The sequence below is a fragment of the Siphateles boraxobius genome, unplaced genomic scaffold, assembly GCF_051911475.1.
Source record: "Siphateles boraxobius isolate OS27281-9 unplaced genomic scaffold, OSU_SipBor_1 26, whole genome shotgun sequence".
Lineage (NCBI taxonomy): Eukaryota > Metazoa > Chordata > Actinopteri > Cypriniformes > Leuciscidae > Siphateles > Siphateles boraxobius.
In genome coordinates this window covers 5314265-5330416 of record NW_027508876.1, presented here as the reverse complement: position 1 = coordinate 5330416, position 16152 = coordinate 5314265, and the positions used below count along the sequence as shown (strand labels likewise).

Sequence of the window (16152 nt, the reverse complement as noted above, 5' to 3'; positions counted from 1 at the left end):
AAGTCAGTGAAATCATCACTCGTCATGTTGAGCAGATTTGCTCCTGAAACTCAGTGAAGTTCATCGCACTCTGGTGTTGAGCAGCAATGCTCCTGTAGCTCAGTGAGTCCATCACAGGTAGCTCAGTGAATTCATCACACGCAGTGCTGAGCAGAAATGCTCCTGGTGCTCAGTGAAGTTCCTCGCACTCAAGTGTTGAGCAGAAATGCTCCTGAAGCTCAGTGAGTTTATCACACTCAGGTGTTGAGCAGTAATGCTCCTGAAGCTCAGTGAACTTGTCACACTCAAGTGCTGAGCAGAAATGCTCCTGTCGCTCAGTGAGGTTCTTCGTACTCAAGTGTTGAGCAGAAATGCTCCTGAAGCTCGGTGAGTTTATCACACTCAGGTGTTGAGCAGGAATGCTCCTGAAGCTCAGTGAACTTGTCACACCCAAGTGCTGAGCAGAAAATGCTCCTGAAGCCCAGTGATCTTCACATGTTGTGTTGAGCAATGCTCCTGTCTTTTGCGCCCGTCACTTGCACCTACGTGCCATGTCAGGAGAGGAACAGGTCTTCATAGTTGCCCCTCATTGGCCCAACTAGACCTGGTTCCCTTCAACAGCCTTCCTGACTTCCCCTGGATTCGGGGACGGGGCACGATGGCACACGCGTTCTTCCCCCGGAGATTCCGGGCGGTCTTACATCCGAACGCGGAGGTTCAGGTGGCTATCACAAGAACATGTGTTAGTTACCATCACTTCTGCGAGCACCCCCTAGAATTGGGTAGCGTGCTTACGCCTTTAGAAGTGGAACCTAGTCGTTGAGTGCGTCTTCTCCCCTGAGGAGATCCTGAAAGCTTTCGATCACTTCAGTGCTCTCTTTCCTGCAAAATGGGTTGCAGTAGGCTGTTTTCCTAAATCACCCTCAAAATGATGTTGCCTCGGTGTTTAAACGACGCTCATCGTGTTGCAGAAGTATGCAGAAGCACGTTCTGATCGTCAGGTTCCTGAGGAGCAAGGTCTTGTAAATCCTTGTGTCCCTCTTTATCCTCTTGGGCCTTGTCCCTGGTGCGACTGCACTGCAGAGACCGCCCCTGAGCCACTGCAGGTAGTGAGTTAAAAATTCTGTTATATCAGTTCTCCTGCTCGCGTGGTCTCTACTAGAGGGTAGGGACTTGCTCGCTTTCGGTCAACGTATTGTGCCTGGAGTCTGGGCCGGCTAACTCTCACAAGCTGAGACCCCGGCTCGGATTGTGCCCAAGGTTCCTACCTCTCCCGTAATAGGAGCAGGTGGTGAGCCTGCAAGCGCTGCCCTGGTGGAGGCAGATCCAGCCCTGGCTTCTCTGTCCGATTCGCTTGGACGTGTACAGAAGGCAAGTCATAGACCTCAGACCAGCTCTTCAAATATCTGTTGGAATTCAGCAGAGAGGGAAGGCTGTTTCCATGCAAAGTTGCACTTAGTGCTTGCCTTCATTTCGGCAAAGATCCGAGATGCAACATGTCCACTTAGGTGTTGAGCTCCTCTATGATGAGTGTAAAGTGCTCCGCCTGGGCGTTGACGATATACTTTGCTAAACAGATTCTAGAGTTGGGGGCTGGACGACACCTAGTTGAACCGCTGCTTCCCGTGGGCTCCCTTCTCATGAAGCCAGTTTCACCGTGAGCCCGGTTCAAGTGTCGGCTTGCTGCGCCATTCCCCTCCTATGGACTGGATACGTGCGCCTTTCTACTCCAGTTGAGTTCCCTTAAAATTGAACCCTGTTGAGTTCCTCCACACCCCTCCGACGTCGGACGTGCGGAACGTCTGGTGTTAGGCCTACCACTCGTAAGCAGTGTGGAACCTGTGTTAGGCTGGGTCCATATGTTGCGGTCCCTTCGGTGACCCCATATGTGTATTCTTCCACGATACGGCTCCCTGCGGTGAGCCCGTGTCTTCCCTCGGCAGAGTCTCTCTGCCGTCACTGTCCGGTGTGTCTCCCCCCGTCTTAGGCTGGAGCCACCCCAGTGACATTCCATATGTTAGACTGCCCGGTTTCCGCCCAGTTCATATGTGTATTCTCCACATTTCCTCCCTCGGGTTGGATGTGGCTTCCGCAGCGTCCCTTCCTTCCAACGTACGGGGAACGCTTTCCCAGTGGTCCTGTAGGAACAGCAGTGACTTCCCTGGCCTAAGCCCTGTCCTTCCCCGCCTTAAGTTTGCGGGGGCATCAGGAGGCTTTGGTTTAGGCACTGGAAGGTGGCAGCGTTAGTGGCGTGTTCAATGGTTGATCCCATTTCAGTCGCGTCGACTACGTCCGACGTTATCGACTGAAAGGGAACGTCCTGGTTGCGTATGCAACCCACCGTTCCCTGAAGGAGGGAACGGAGGACGTAGTCCCCTTGCCACTACCGCTGGACCACCGCTGACCCCGGGTTACTCTCGGCTCCTCAGCGAAAAGCAACTAGTGCGTGCATCCACTTCCGTATTTATACCCGCGCCGCGGGGGCGGAGTGTGTGATGCGAATCACGCACGCCAATTACATTGGCTCGTTCAATAGTACTCGAAGATGATAGGCTCCCTAGCGTGATCCCATTTCAGTCGCGTCGACTACGTCCTCCGTTCCCTCCTTCAGGGAACGGTGGGTTGCATACGCAACCAGGACGTTTTCCATTATTTTTTCCCATAGTGAATTATAAATAGTCTTCATTAAACGGTTATAGTTATAAGCCATGAACCAAGCCAATAAGCTATGAGGTGTATAAATGTTGAATTTTGTCATTCGCAGTGCTTCATGGGAGTGGGGGGAGCTAAATAGCTATTTTGGCACTTGTTGCTCTCTGATTGGTGTAAATTCTGTACAGCATCATGGGTTATGTAGTTTTTCACCAAGAATTCCCTTGTTAAACACAATTATCTTTAAAAATAAGCTGAAATAATGTGGGCCGGCGGCTTCAGCAGAGACAAATACCATTGATTAACAACCTCATAGCTCACAGTAGGTCTCTCTTTAAAGGTTTATAAGTTATCATTCAAAATCAATTTCTATAGAGTGTTGCACTCTACTACACACCTTAGAACATTCGCCAACATGTGGGGCAGTCATGGCCTAATGGTAACAGAGTTGGACTGGTAACCCAAAGGTTGCTGGTTCGATTCCAGTACCGGCAGGAATATGACTGAGGTGTCCTTGAGTAAGGCACCTAACCCCTAATCGCTCCCTGGGCGCCACTCAAGGCTGCCCGCTGCTCCGGGTGTATGTATCCACGTTTGCAGTGTGTTTGTGTTCACTACTCACTACTCTGCTCCTAATGTGTGTGCACTTACTTGGATGGGTTAAATGTTATGTTTTATATATATAATGTTATATATATATATAATTTGACCTTCAAGTCATGACATAAGTGACAGTTTGCAGCGGTCTCTCTTATAGTATATGCAGATATGCATTTTGGCATATAGACATTTTTCTTTGCATTTACGCTATATTGTCTGTCTATGCTTATTATTTAAACAGCAGAAATGTTTAAACGTTAATCTAATAATCTTATCAAGTGAGAATTTTTTTCCCATTTGAAATTAATAGGATCAATTTGCTGCGAGCGGTTGCCTCCTCAATTCTCATCTCACACTTATCTTTGCCTATTTATCTGTTTTTCTCTGAACAGAAATCCTCCACCCACCCTACATCAACCAGAGCTCTGGTCAAACGATTTTAACGATTTTATATGCAAGTGAGTAACACAGATTAAGTGCAATTCTATTTGTATTTGCCACTGATGCACATAGATTATAAAGTTTGATGGTTGTAAAAGTTTTGTTAGTTTTTCTTTTCTATACCGATTTTGTAGGTTAATTACCCTCACAAAGAGCTTCTCATGAAGCTTCATCATACTCCAATGAACCGCCTACTGTTTTACCAGAACATTGTTTGCAACTGAATTACTCTCAACAACCTTTATAGCTTGTGTTTTTCCTGAATCTGGTCCTTATCCTTTGCCATTTGCCATTTGATGTGACATCTTGGACATTTCAGCACAAATTCTCCCATTTTTCGATTGTGTCCCCTTCAGGTGTCTCATAAAGGATTTTGAGCTCAGGCCCAATGTGTTTGACCTTCTTCAGCATGTCTTCATCAAACAGATTGTGGGCCGAGAGAGGATGTTGCAGAAGCAGCTGGTGGAGCTAATCGACCTCAACCAGCAAATCGGCGCTATTGAGAAAACAAGGTAATAAGGACATAAATATCAGCTCTAGTGCTTTCTGTGAGTAGTCTTTCATGATGACATAAGGTCTGGGCTGTATAGCTGCTGCGTTTGGCCAAGAACCACCCGCTTACTCAGGAAAAGGTCATCGGACTTATAATTACTTATCATTTTAAAACTTACATAAACATGTAGATGAAAATATGGTATCTCTGCTGAATGCAGTTTTAGCCATTGCGGCTGGACCAGTTAGAAGGCCCGAGACCCCCATCATAACCCCTGCTATGCCTCTAATGCCCGGTACACATTGTACGATTTTGGGCTGTCCCAGACGAAAGATGACCATCGTGATTTCTGTGGTCATGACCCGAAACCGTGGTCCAACGTCGTTCAGTGAGAGAGGTTCAAAGACGGCCGTTGTCACTGTCATGAGTCCAAACATAGCCTTCATTTTCTGACAGTGTCCGAAATTTAGCATGATCTTCTCACAGTGTGTTTGCTGCATACGAAATGACGTGTTGATCATGCGACATGGTGATTAAGCTTAAACTTACTTACCTTAAGTTCCATTTGCAAAATTTTGCATGCCAATTTGGCCTCTTTTCCCTAGCCATGACCTCATCCACATTCTCCTCTTTCGATTACTCCTCTTTTTTCAGCGCACATAAAAACCACAATTGCAAAAGTTGCTCTATTTTTTTATACCACTAGCACATGCTAATGACATTTATTTTTCTATACTTGCGTCATCATAGCTTACGATTCAGTAGGTGTCATCACCGTACAGTCTACATACATGTCGTACCAAAGTTTATTAGATACATGTCATACAGTGATTTGTAATTATCTTATAGGATTGCCGAAATGGCACAGTCTGAAGCAGGCATTAGATATTAACTTTATTTTTATCATTTAAGCCATCTTGGAATGACAGAAAGGAGAGACAGTGATTCCAGGTAGGAGATATTGACTGTCACATGGGCTAGATCAACCCTACTTCATGTGGATGTACAGTAGTAGTAGCAGCTTCCTGTATCTGGCCATGTGTTGTGGCAACTCCCCTTGTTACTTTCCCAAAAGTGTTCATTGTGCACCCAATGTTGTGTTCTTTTCACAAAATTTAAATGTGTACATTTTGGACCAGCGTCAAGGGTCTGCCTATACTGGATACTTGCTTTACCCAGTATTTTTCTCAACTATATTACATACAGCTACCTTCTAAAACAGCATTTGTTACTCACAAGAAGCATGTGACGGCTTGCCAAATGCCAGCTAACAATATTTGTGTTTGATGTGGAAGGACCATATCGGAAGCATACACAATACATAACACAAAAACTGGGTAAACTAGTTCAGCTATATTATTTATGGGTAAAACTAGTTGAGATATTTGAATAATACCGTTTATTTTATTTTTTAAAGCATTCTGAAATTACTGTCTACATTAAGGTATCGTCTAAGGCAGCATAATTATTAATACATATGCACATGTGCAAATGTTTTTAAAGAAGTATCTTCTACTCAATGGCTGCATTCATTTAAAAAAGAATAAAGTAAAAAGTATTCTGAAATATTATTGATATCAATTTAAAAGAACTGTTTTCTATTTGAACAAAATGTAATTTGATGAAAGCTGAATTTTCAGCATCATTACTCCAGTCATGAGTGTCACATGATCCTTCAGAGGTGGATCTAATATTCTGATTTGCTGCTCAAGAAACAATTCTGATTATTATCAATGTTGAAAACCGTTGTGCTGCTTAATATTTTTTGTGGAAACCATTTTTTTTTAGGATTCTTTGATGAATAAAATGCTCAAAAGAACAGCAATTATTTGATATACAAATGAGTAACAATTTTAAAGTCTATGCTGTCATTTTTATCAATTTAATGCATCTTTGCTAATACAAGTATTTATTTCTTTTGGAAAAATTTTTTTTACTGACAAAGCTTTGAACAGTAGTGTATTTTACATGCCTGTTACAGCATCTATTATTAGTTTAATAACATTGCAAAAACTAACTGAATATGTTGTGATAATTATGTTGCGTAGCTTTTGACACAAAGCTAAATAGTACAATAACCTTGAAATAAAGATAGAAATTAGTTATGGGGCTCTTCAAATGAATTGGGTGAAAAAGCAATTTTTATATAACTATTGATTTTTATTTCATCATTAACTTTTAATGCCTTTATCAATAATTCCAACAAGGTCATTTGTATGAGTATTTATGTAATTTTAACTTCCATGGTTGCTTTTCATAGACTTGAATCCTGTGTTGCAGGCATGAGCGTATCCACACCAAAAAAGGCAGCCACATGAAGTCTCAAAGTCAAACGTGTGATGACGTGGAAGATCTGGCAATCCTAGAGGTTCTGGATGAAGTAAGAATATATATATATACAGGCCCCACAAGAGAAAGGCCAAAGAACACACACACGCTAGTTTTGATCATCAATACACAGACTCAGGAAAGACAGGAAATTTCCCATCCCTCTGTCAGACAGCCCATTCATTCCATTCATTGTTCTTACATTTTCCAGCAGCATTTTTTCAGAGAGACTGTCAAGTGACCATAACTCTTCCTAGCAGTCTTATATTTTAACTGTCAAGTGAATAAATAGACAGATTAGTGAACAATAACAGAGTTTGTATTGGAACACATTTAAGGTGATCTATCAATTCAGAGGGGGTCTCATTGACACTAGATATAATTTCTCATCCATTATGGTAGCAGTTTTGACAGGAAGAGCTTGAATTATGCCTATGTCCTTGGACTGATGTCACCAGATGGAGACCTGTGATGTGTGTAACTGTCTTGTATGGTCATATTAGGCGCATATGGCAACAAAATGTACATAGTGTGCAGTAATCACAATGTAAAGAGTTTTGAATGCAGTAGATAGATAATGAATCATCTTAGTGAGTCTAGGTTCGGTCATGCATGGAAATGGAGACTCCTGTGCGGTACTGGTGGTTATTTTGTTGTGCAGTGGTGTGCAGTGGTTTGATGGGATGGCCATCTGTGATGTGTAATTGTTTCTCTGTTAGAACACAATCACCGAACAGCTACAGAGACGTTACACAAAGGAGCAGATCTACACCTATGTTGGAGACATCCTCATAGCGGTCAATCCATTCCAGAATACGGAGCTATATACGCCTGAGGTGCGTGTATAATATTTCATTATGGATGCCATCAACATTTCATAGTCGGCTACATTCCATTTGCTGCCAAATCTCTCACTCGCTTTCTTTCTCACCCGTCAGTTTTGTGTCGTATTCTGCAGAAAGAGTGTATATTTCATTTCCCTTTTCCATTCATGCATTGCACATGCTCTCCTCTCTTTAGATTGCCTAGTAAAATAAATAAATAAATACCCAGAAGTACACTTTATGATACCTTTAAAGAGAGTACTTATTATGGAAATAATATACTTTAAAAGTATAAAGTTGTGAATTAAATAAAAAATTTCAGGCACTTCAGCTAATTACATGTTTATTGCAATTAAATTCAAAATGTATTAGAATTTATTTTTATGCAATTAGCTGAACATTACAGTGCTTTGACCCACTTAAGTAGGACAAGTAGGACTTAAGTATCTTTATGTGTAATTTCATAATTCGGAAACAATAAGGTCATTTGTTAACATTAGTTAATGTATTAACTAACGTGAACTTACGATGAGAAATACATTTGTTACAGTGTTTATTCATCTTTGTTAATGTTAGTTAATAAAAATATAGCTCATTGCTTTTTCATGTTAGTTCACAGTGCATTAACTAATGTTAACGAATACAACTTTTGATTTTAATAATGTATTACTAAATAAAAAATTAACATTAACAAAGATTAATAAATGCTGTAGAAGAGCAGTTAATTATTAGTTCATGTTAACTAATGTAATTATGAAACCTTATTGTAAAGTGTTACCCATAATTCTATTGTCTTTGAAATATGGTTTGTGTACTGCCAAATGGACTGTAAAGCATTTAAGATAAACCAAAATATATTTTAATGACATTTATATTTAACTTTTGTCATGTATTTAAATGTTTGTAATTACACATTTGAACTGATGAAGTTGCAATTTCTACATTTAAAATAAGGGATATTTCACCCAAAAATGAAATTCTGTCATGATTTTCTCCCCCTCATGTAGTTCCAAACGCTTAAGACTTTTGTTCATCTTCGGGACACAAATGAAGATATAAACTTAAACACACTATAGTTCAAAATTATAATCAATTAGTATTTTAGTCAACACATCAAAGTAGGTGTACTTCTTTAAAGCATGACAAAACATTATTAAAACAATGATTTAAAATGTAAACCTTTTAATTTTACATTATTACAAAGTGCACTTTTTTAGTGTTACTTAAGCATGTTAAGAAACATCGTCATGAAAGTGTACTCTCTTTAAGTACACTTAAGTACAGATTTTTTTTTAAATAAACTTGTAAGATTTGAATTACAGTACGAATGCACATTCAATACAAATAAGCTCACTTCTTTTTCACAAAGGTTTCCCAGCATACTAAATTTATTAGAGATGTTTGGTTTTTGATTTGAAAGCAATCAGACTAATGATTTTGACCTTGTGAATGATAAAATAAATTGCCTTAAACTTGCACTAATCTAGCAAGCTTATTACAACTGACAACTACCAACACTGTAGCAACCATTTAGCAGTGCCCTGACAACCCTTTAAACACCCTAGCTAATGCATAGCAACGCCTCGGCAACCATTCATAACAGCTTAGCAATAGCAGCAGTATGCTAAAAACACTTTGAACATCAAAACAGCCATCTAGCAATGCTAGGTGCATCTGGAATACCCTTGTTGAATACTGTGTTTCTCTGGCAGCATTCTAAGATGTACGTTGGAGCCAAAAGAACGTCCAACCCTCCTCATATATATGCAGTCGCAGACATCGCATATCAATCCATGGTGTCCTATAATGCTGATCAGGTAGAGTATGTTCCTCTATGAGCTGCTGGAGTGTATCAGTTGTGGTCTGAACTGTGTTCATCTCTGTGTGCAGTGTATTGTCATCAGTGGAGAGAGCGGCTCTGGGAAAACAGAGAGCGCCCACCTGTTAGTCCAACAGCTGACCGTCCTCGGAAAGGTTTGGAGAGCAGCTTTATCTTCTCACTGTTGTATTATGTCAAGTTGTTATCATGCATCGTCTCATATCACTTCTTGCTTGCTTTCTTCTCAAAAAATACAATTCTTTCAACTCAAATAAATGTTATGCTCATTTATTGGGAGGTAGCCATGTAATAAGTGTGTGTTTGGTCCTGATCATTTCTATTTTTGCAATAATGGCTAGCTGACCAGTTCTTTTTGTATTTATTTTTTTCTTCAGGCAAACAACAGGACCCTCCAGGAGAAGATTTTGTTGGTCAATAGTCTGGTGGAAGCCTTTGGGAATGCCTGCACTGTGATCAATGATAACTCCAGTCGCTTTGGGAAGTATCTGGAGATGAAGTTCACCTGTGGAGGCACAGTAGTGGGAGCTCAGATCTCAGATTACCTCCTGGAGAAGTCTCGGGTCGTACACCAGGCTGTGTAAGAGTCCCCTCGTCGCATATGAACTTGAACTTGACCAAATTCAGCATACATACTAAATTAAATATCAAATGATTGGATTGATCAAAATGACTGAACACATATTTTGCTTAATAGTTATCCTGTTTTATCAGTTAGCACTTTCAATGAATAGGGTAAATCATTTGTTTAAAGAGGAAAAAGACCATTTTAAGCAACAATAGCATTCATTGTTTTCAACAAATTACATTACCTTATTTCCCATACATTAAAGTTGGAGATTGTGATAGGCTAGTCTTTTCTTCCCTGTTGTGACATATATCCATGTAAAACAGCCTCTTGAACAATAAAAAATGTTGGGCAGGACTTGATTTTGGCCATCAGGAAATGGTTGGATGGTTGTGGTTTACTATTGGTGGATCTCATGTGAGTGACAGGTTGTCCCGCCCTAATGCTAGTAGACACGTCACCAGAGAAGAGATGAGCTGCAAGAGGGAGGGGAAGGTACTTTAATTAAAGATTATGAGGGCACATCAATTCAAAAAATTAAATAAAATGATGTGCACGTATAAATAATTTATAATAAATAATCCAATATTCCCTTTAAAAAAACAAGAATTGTCAAATTTGATTTCATGTTGATGTTAAAGGAAACCATTTGTTTGATTTTTTTCTTGCAATAAATGTTGTAACAAGTTTGAACGGTGGATGGTTGAGCTTCATTAATCCAGTAAATACTACAATATATGGAAAAATTAAGTATTTACTTTCCATGTGTTCACTTATCATCATTTACCACCAGTAATTTACCGTTACCAGCATTTACCGTTACCATAAGTTTCTCGAGGGAATGCAAAACTTTTGCGAGAGAACGCAAAAACATTGATAACGTGTTTATTACTAAAAGCCGATTCTATAACCAAGCATTCTTTCCATCAGAGGGGAGCGTAACTTTCACATCTTCTACTATATCTATTCCGGTCTGGCAGAGAGGAAGAAACTCGGCCACTACAAGCTGTCAGACAGCAAAACTCCAAAGTAAGTTCTTGAACACCTGATAACAGCCTGCTGCTTTTATCTCTATCGTCATCTGACATCCTTTTTTCTATTTTGTACTCTTTGTTTTTCTCAATTCCAGGTATCTCCACAATGAGAATGTTAAATTAGTGCCTGACATTGTGGGCAATTCATTCTATAAGGAGCAGTTTGAGACTGTGGAGCAGTGCTTCAAAGTCATCGGCTTCACCCTAGAGGTATACAAGAATACTAGTGTATAGTGACATTTTTAATAAGTGTTCTTTGCTCCAAAGAACCTTTATTTTTGTACTCTCCTTCAAGTAAAGTCAGCGTTTCAATAATACGTGTCATTTAGAACATTGATTTAGCTTTACATAATTTGAGTTCTTAAATTGGAGGCGATAGCACTGACCGTTGTTGCACTTAAATGCAAATGTTGTTACTTTTGGAGAAGGGGCAAAAAAAGGCCCTTATATTTACTAAATATTGAAGGGTGATACAGTTGTAATCAAAATTATTCAACCCCCATTGCAAGTCAGTTTTGTTGGCAAAATTTACAGACTTTCAGCTGTTTGCAATGAACAAATCAAACAAAAGTAATTGAAATACCTCAACACAACAAATGTTTCAAGTGGTTCCCCAAATTCAACTGACACTTTTAATGACTTCTGCAGTCTCACAATTATTCAAACCCCTGAGTAGAATCTCTCACAACAGCACAAATCTGCAAAACAGATATTGTCTCAAGCACACCTGGTGCAACTAATCAAGGGCTTCATTAGTTGCACCAGGTGTTCTTGAGCATGAACACATGAAATATATGAACTGGCTAGGTTTGTTGAGTGTCATGTTTGGCTGCATGATAGAAATATGGCTAAGTCAAAAGAATGGTCCAAAAAGTTAACAGTTATCATTGCCCTTCACAAACAAGGAACAGGATACAAAAAGATAGTGAAAGCACTAAATGTTCGTAGAGACACCGTTGGAAGCATAGTTTGCCAGTTCAAAGTTAAAGGAATAGTGGTTACACAACCTGGACGGGAGAGAAAAAAGGAAGCTATCAACAGCTGCAACCAGATTTCTGAGAAGGCAGGTTGAAAAAACTCTTGATTGACTGCAAAAGACATGCAACAAGATTTGGTGGCAACAGGCACTGAGGTTCCTGCCAACTCTGCCAACAGTTAATCATGGTGGGGCTCGGTGATGCTCTGGGGCTGCTTTGCATCCTCTTGCACTGGAAACCTGCAGCGTGTGGAAGGCAAGATGGATTCATTCAAGTATCAGGAAATCCTAGGAGAAAACGTCATGCCGTCAGTGAAGAAGCTGAAGCTTGGGCATCATTGGACCTTCCAACAGGACAATGATCCCAAGCATACCTCAAATTCAACCAAGGCTTGATTGCAGAAGAAGTCCTGGAATATTCTACAGTTACCATCACAGTCACCTGACTTGAATCTCATAGAAAATCTCTAGTGGGATTTGAAGAAGGCGGATGCAGCGCGCAAACCCAAGAATATTATTGAACTGAAGGCCATTGCTCATGAGGAATGGGCTAAGATTCCTCAGAAACTCTGCCAGAAGCTGGTGTCTGGTTATACATCTCGTCTGCAGCAGGTCATAATAGCAAAAGCATGTTCTACTAAGTGCTAAAGATGCTTGTGTAAGGCCTAAAAAGGTATTTTCAGCGTGGCAAAGTAATTTAATTCCAATTAAACTTTTATCTGACTCCATTTGTATACCGTCGGTAGGAGGAACGCTGATGTGCAGCGTGAGAACAGCCTCTCTGTCCATTGAGGTCCAGTGATCTGAACATTGTTGATGGCCTATGCGGAGGGTTATGTAGAAGTTGTGACCCAGTGCTCTAATTCCATCAGTCTCCACAATTACCATCAGGCGAATCAATGATGCATGCTGGAATACATTACCAGAGCACGTTTTATCTGAAAGGCCACATCCAAGCTTATCAGTGAAATAAGATCCCAAGATCATGAATCTCTAACAACAGAGCGCAACATTTGGGTTTTGAATGTTAAAACCCAATTAATGTTCTTCATGGAGAAATGCAACCACCTGAGGTTAAGCGAAAGTATATTTTAGAAGCTACAAATAAGAAAGGATTATTTGAATTATTCACGAATTCTTGTGAAGAACTACACAGTCCATAATATCGGAGAGAGATCGAGCAATCCGAGAAGTTGCTGTCACCCTGGAAACAGAATATTATAATAAATGTAAAATATATTAAATCAAAAAAATCCACTGTTGCGCTTTATACCACTGAACTTACCACCAGGCCAACATCTGAGGGATAAAAACGTGAATCTTTTCTATTGGAAACTAATTCTATCTCTGTAATGTCAGTTTAGGTTTCCATTTCTCAAGGGAGATAGAAGTAATCACAGGCCTTTGACTGACATGACTTTGACTGCTGTGACATTACTGAACATGATATTCTTAAGGGAATCCACATCATCAAATAAACAGACATGGCAATGTGCCACTTGATTTAGACATATGCAGCATATTTATTCCGCTGGGCCGGGATGCTTAAACGCAGATGTTATTAATAATAAATCACGTTATTTATGACGTCTCTTCTGTGGTACTTGTAATTTAATGCATATTATTCATCCATTAATATGACTAACGGTGGTGCATTTGTATGTCATAATTTCATCAGGAGCTCGGTAGCGTTTACAGCGTCTTAGCTGGGATCCTAAATGCAGGTGATGTCGAGTTCACATCAGTGGCTTCTGAACATCAGACGGACAAAAGCAACATTTCCAACATGGCAGTGCTAGAGAGTGGTAAGAATTAACATGTATTCCAGTTTTTCAAGGCTGACCTTTCATTCTGTACAGCACAACCTCTTGATCTGAGTCTGAGCACAGTTATATAATCAGTCATGGGTGTTGTGTGTTTATGTAATTCCAAAGAGCCATAAAAAACCCTGGGTAAATCCCTATTTGCATCCCTTCTGAAAAAAATCTCCATAAACAAGCCTAAGTTGGTTTGTTGCTCTTAGCTGACTTAATAGTTTTAGAGCGTTTAAGGGCACTTTTCACCAGCTTATCCAGACCAGCTCATCCAACTTAAACCAGCAAACCACATTAGACTAGTTTTTTACACAGTCATCATGGATAGTAAATAATATGTGGGGTTAGTGCATTTCAAGTCATACTGGGTTAATATCATGATTCACCCTTGTGATGATTCACCGTTTTTGTTGCAGTAAAAAAATGGTGTGAGGTATGAGACAGCAGTTTTAAATATTTTAACCTAAAAGTATACCATTAATGATTATTATAAGTATGTAAATTGGGATGCGGCTCCAGTCACATACTATTTATACTATATGGCATGACTGTGTAGGATTAGTGTGTCCCAAATCCAGTTTAATTAAAACTTTTTTTGGTCATTGAAATATAGCCGAACTAAAATATAAATATTAGATGAAATATTAAACCTAAACTTGGCAACTGACTGAAATAAATAAGTTGATTTTGAAGTACTAAAATTAAAAAAGATAAAACTGATAAAAAATAAATAAATAAATAAATTCAAGCTATACAGAAATATAAAAAAATAGTACAAATGACAAAAGCACAAAAAAATTTCAGCTAAAATTAAAATATAAAAATAAAAGCTAATTCAGAAGATTAATAAATACTGTATTAGTATAGACAGTCAAGTCAAGTCACCTTCATTTATAAAGCGCTTTTAACAGTATGGATTGTTTTAAATCAGCTTTACACTGATAATAGAGATTACCGTAACAGATTGTTTAGGCTTTCCCACAGCTCTAGGACAAAGTTATTGTTGTTTTACAAGTTAAGCGAAAAGAAAATGAGACATGTTGCCAACTAACTGAAATAAAATAACTTTTATGGTTTTAGTTTTAACTATATAGTAACCCTGGTTTGTGGTATACAATTTTTCTGCAATTTCATGAGATGGAGATTATTCGCATCGTTATCGGCCTCTATTCGCATCGTAGGACGCACCAACAACAATAACTGTGACGAGATCTGTCGTGTCGACAGCTCAGACCACTATAAACTGGTGTACTGACTTGTCAACGTGTACTGAGATTATGCACTTTTTTTTAGAATCACCAATGCAGTACAAACTTGTTGCGTTCAGTAGAAGTGGCATGCAGCTCCAATATACAAATTGAAGCAGATTGTCGTTATGTTTGTATGTGTTTGTGCAGCTGCGTCGCTGCTGTGTATCCGTGCAGATGAGCTACAGGAAGCACTGACCTCTCACTGCGTGGTCACACGGGGCGAAACCATCATCAGGTCAAACACAGTGGAGAAGGCCGGTGAGGTGCGGGACGCTATGGGCAAAGCCCTCTATGGACGCCTGTTCGGCTGGATTGTCAACCGCATCAACTCTCTCCTGAAACCGGACAACCAGTCAGGGTGAGAGAAAGAGTGTTCTCAAACTGTGCTTGGATTTGCCAAGATTTCAACATTTTCAATAAAAAAACGGATATCTCAAAATGAAAATTTTTGCATCATATTGTTCATCCAAGACCAGCGTAGATACAACTTTTCCTAATTGACCGAATACTATAAAGAAGCAGTTAGTGCAAATAGCAATAGATACAATTTACTTTGTTAAAATATCAGTATTTTCTTACATTCTATCGCTGTTTACACTAAGTGAAAATAGCAGTATTTTCTTTGCACTAAGTGAAATCAGGTTGTGCCCACACCACTGCTCCTGTTATCAGATTATCAGGGTTCTTTCATAATTTAGGATGGCTCAACCAGACATTGATTGTGTAAATAGTGTAAATAGTCTCTGCTAACAAGGCAGGCTATTTGCACTTGGTGTAAATGGACAGTCTGGAAAGAAATAATGACAACTCTTTATATATTAGCATTTTTAAAATTCTATGTAAAAAAATCACATTCTATCCTTGGATTTCTCTCCAGGGAGGAAGACAAGGGTCTGAACATCGGTATCCTGGACATCTTCGGCTTTGAAAACTTTAAGAGGAACTCTTTTGAGCAGCTCTGCATCAACATCGCCAATGAGCAGATCCAGTTCTACTTCAACCAGCACATCTTCGCCTGGGAGCAGGTACAGCCCGACTCTGATAAAGTCATCTCATCCAATCCTGAATAGTTTGAGAGCTTTTCAATGCCTTTTGGGAGCATTTGTATTTCTCTATCTCAGCATAACCTTATTTCCATCTAAATGGTGGTAACACCTCATCATTTATGGTTTCACAGTGCTGTGAGAGAGGGAGGGAGTGAAGGGGAACAGAATATTCCGTTTTCTTTTTACACAGACAAGCGTGGCAATTCCCCAGACTGGCTGGACTGACTGTAGCCTTGGGGGGAAAGTGATTTGGTGCCTCTAAACGTTTTGAGACTAACCCACATTAGTGGCTTCATAAATCATCCGAAAC

General features: G+C 39.7%; 1 protein-coding gene across 6 annotated transcripts in view; it reads left to right on the top strand.

The window, feature by feature from the left end:
• myo3a (myosin IIIA) overlaps nt 1-16152 on the top strand; it is a 145833-nt gene that overhangs the window by 103941 nt on the left and 25740 nt on the right. For 4 of the 6 annotated variants that reach the window (XM_077244181.1, XM_077244182.1, XM_077244179.1 and 1 more), the window contains exons 8-20: nt 3624-3689; nt 4029-4184; nt 5078-5116; nt 6446-6545; nt 7213-7329; nt 9030-9134; nt 9208-9291; nt 9532-9734; nt 10653-10751; nt 10852-10966; nt 13411-13537; nt 14944-15154; nt 15674-15821. In XM_077244181.1, coding sequence (XP_077100296.1) covers nt 3624-3689; nt 4029-4184; nt 5078-5116; nt 6446-6545; nt 7213-7329; nt 9030-9134; nt 9208-9291; nt 9532-9734; nt 10653-10751; nt 10852-10966; nt 13411-13537; nt 14944-15154; nt 15674-15821 — 1570 coding nt within the window. The remainder of the gene's footprint in view (nt 1-3623; nt 3690-4028; nt 4185-5077; nt 5117-6445; nt 6546-7212; nt 7330-9029; nt 9135-9207; nt 9292-9531; nt 9735-10652; nt 10752-10851; nt 10967-13410; nt 13538-14943; nt 15155-15673; nt 15822-16152) is intronic. The other 2 variants (XM_077244185.1, XM_077244183.1) reach the window with 1 other exon arrangement.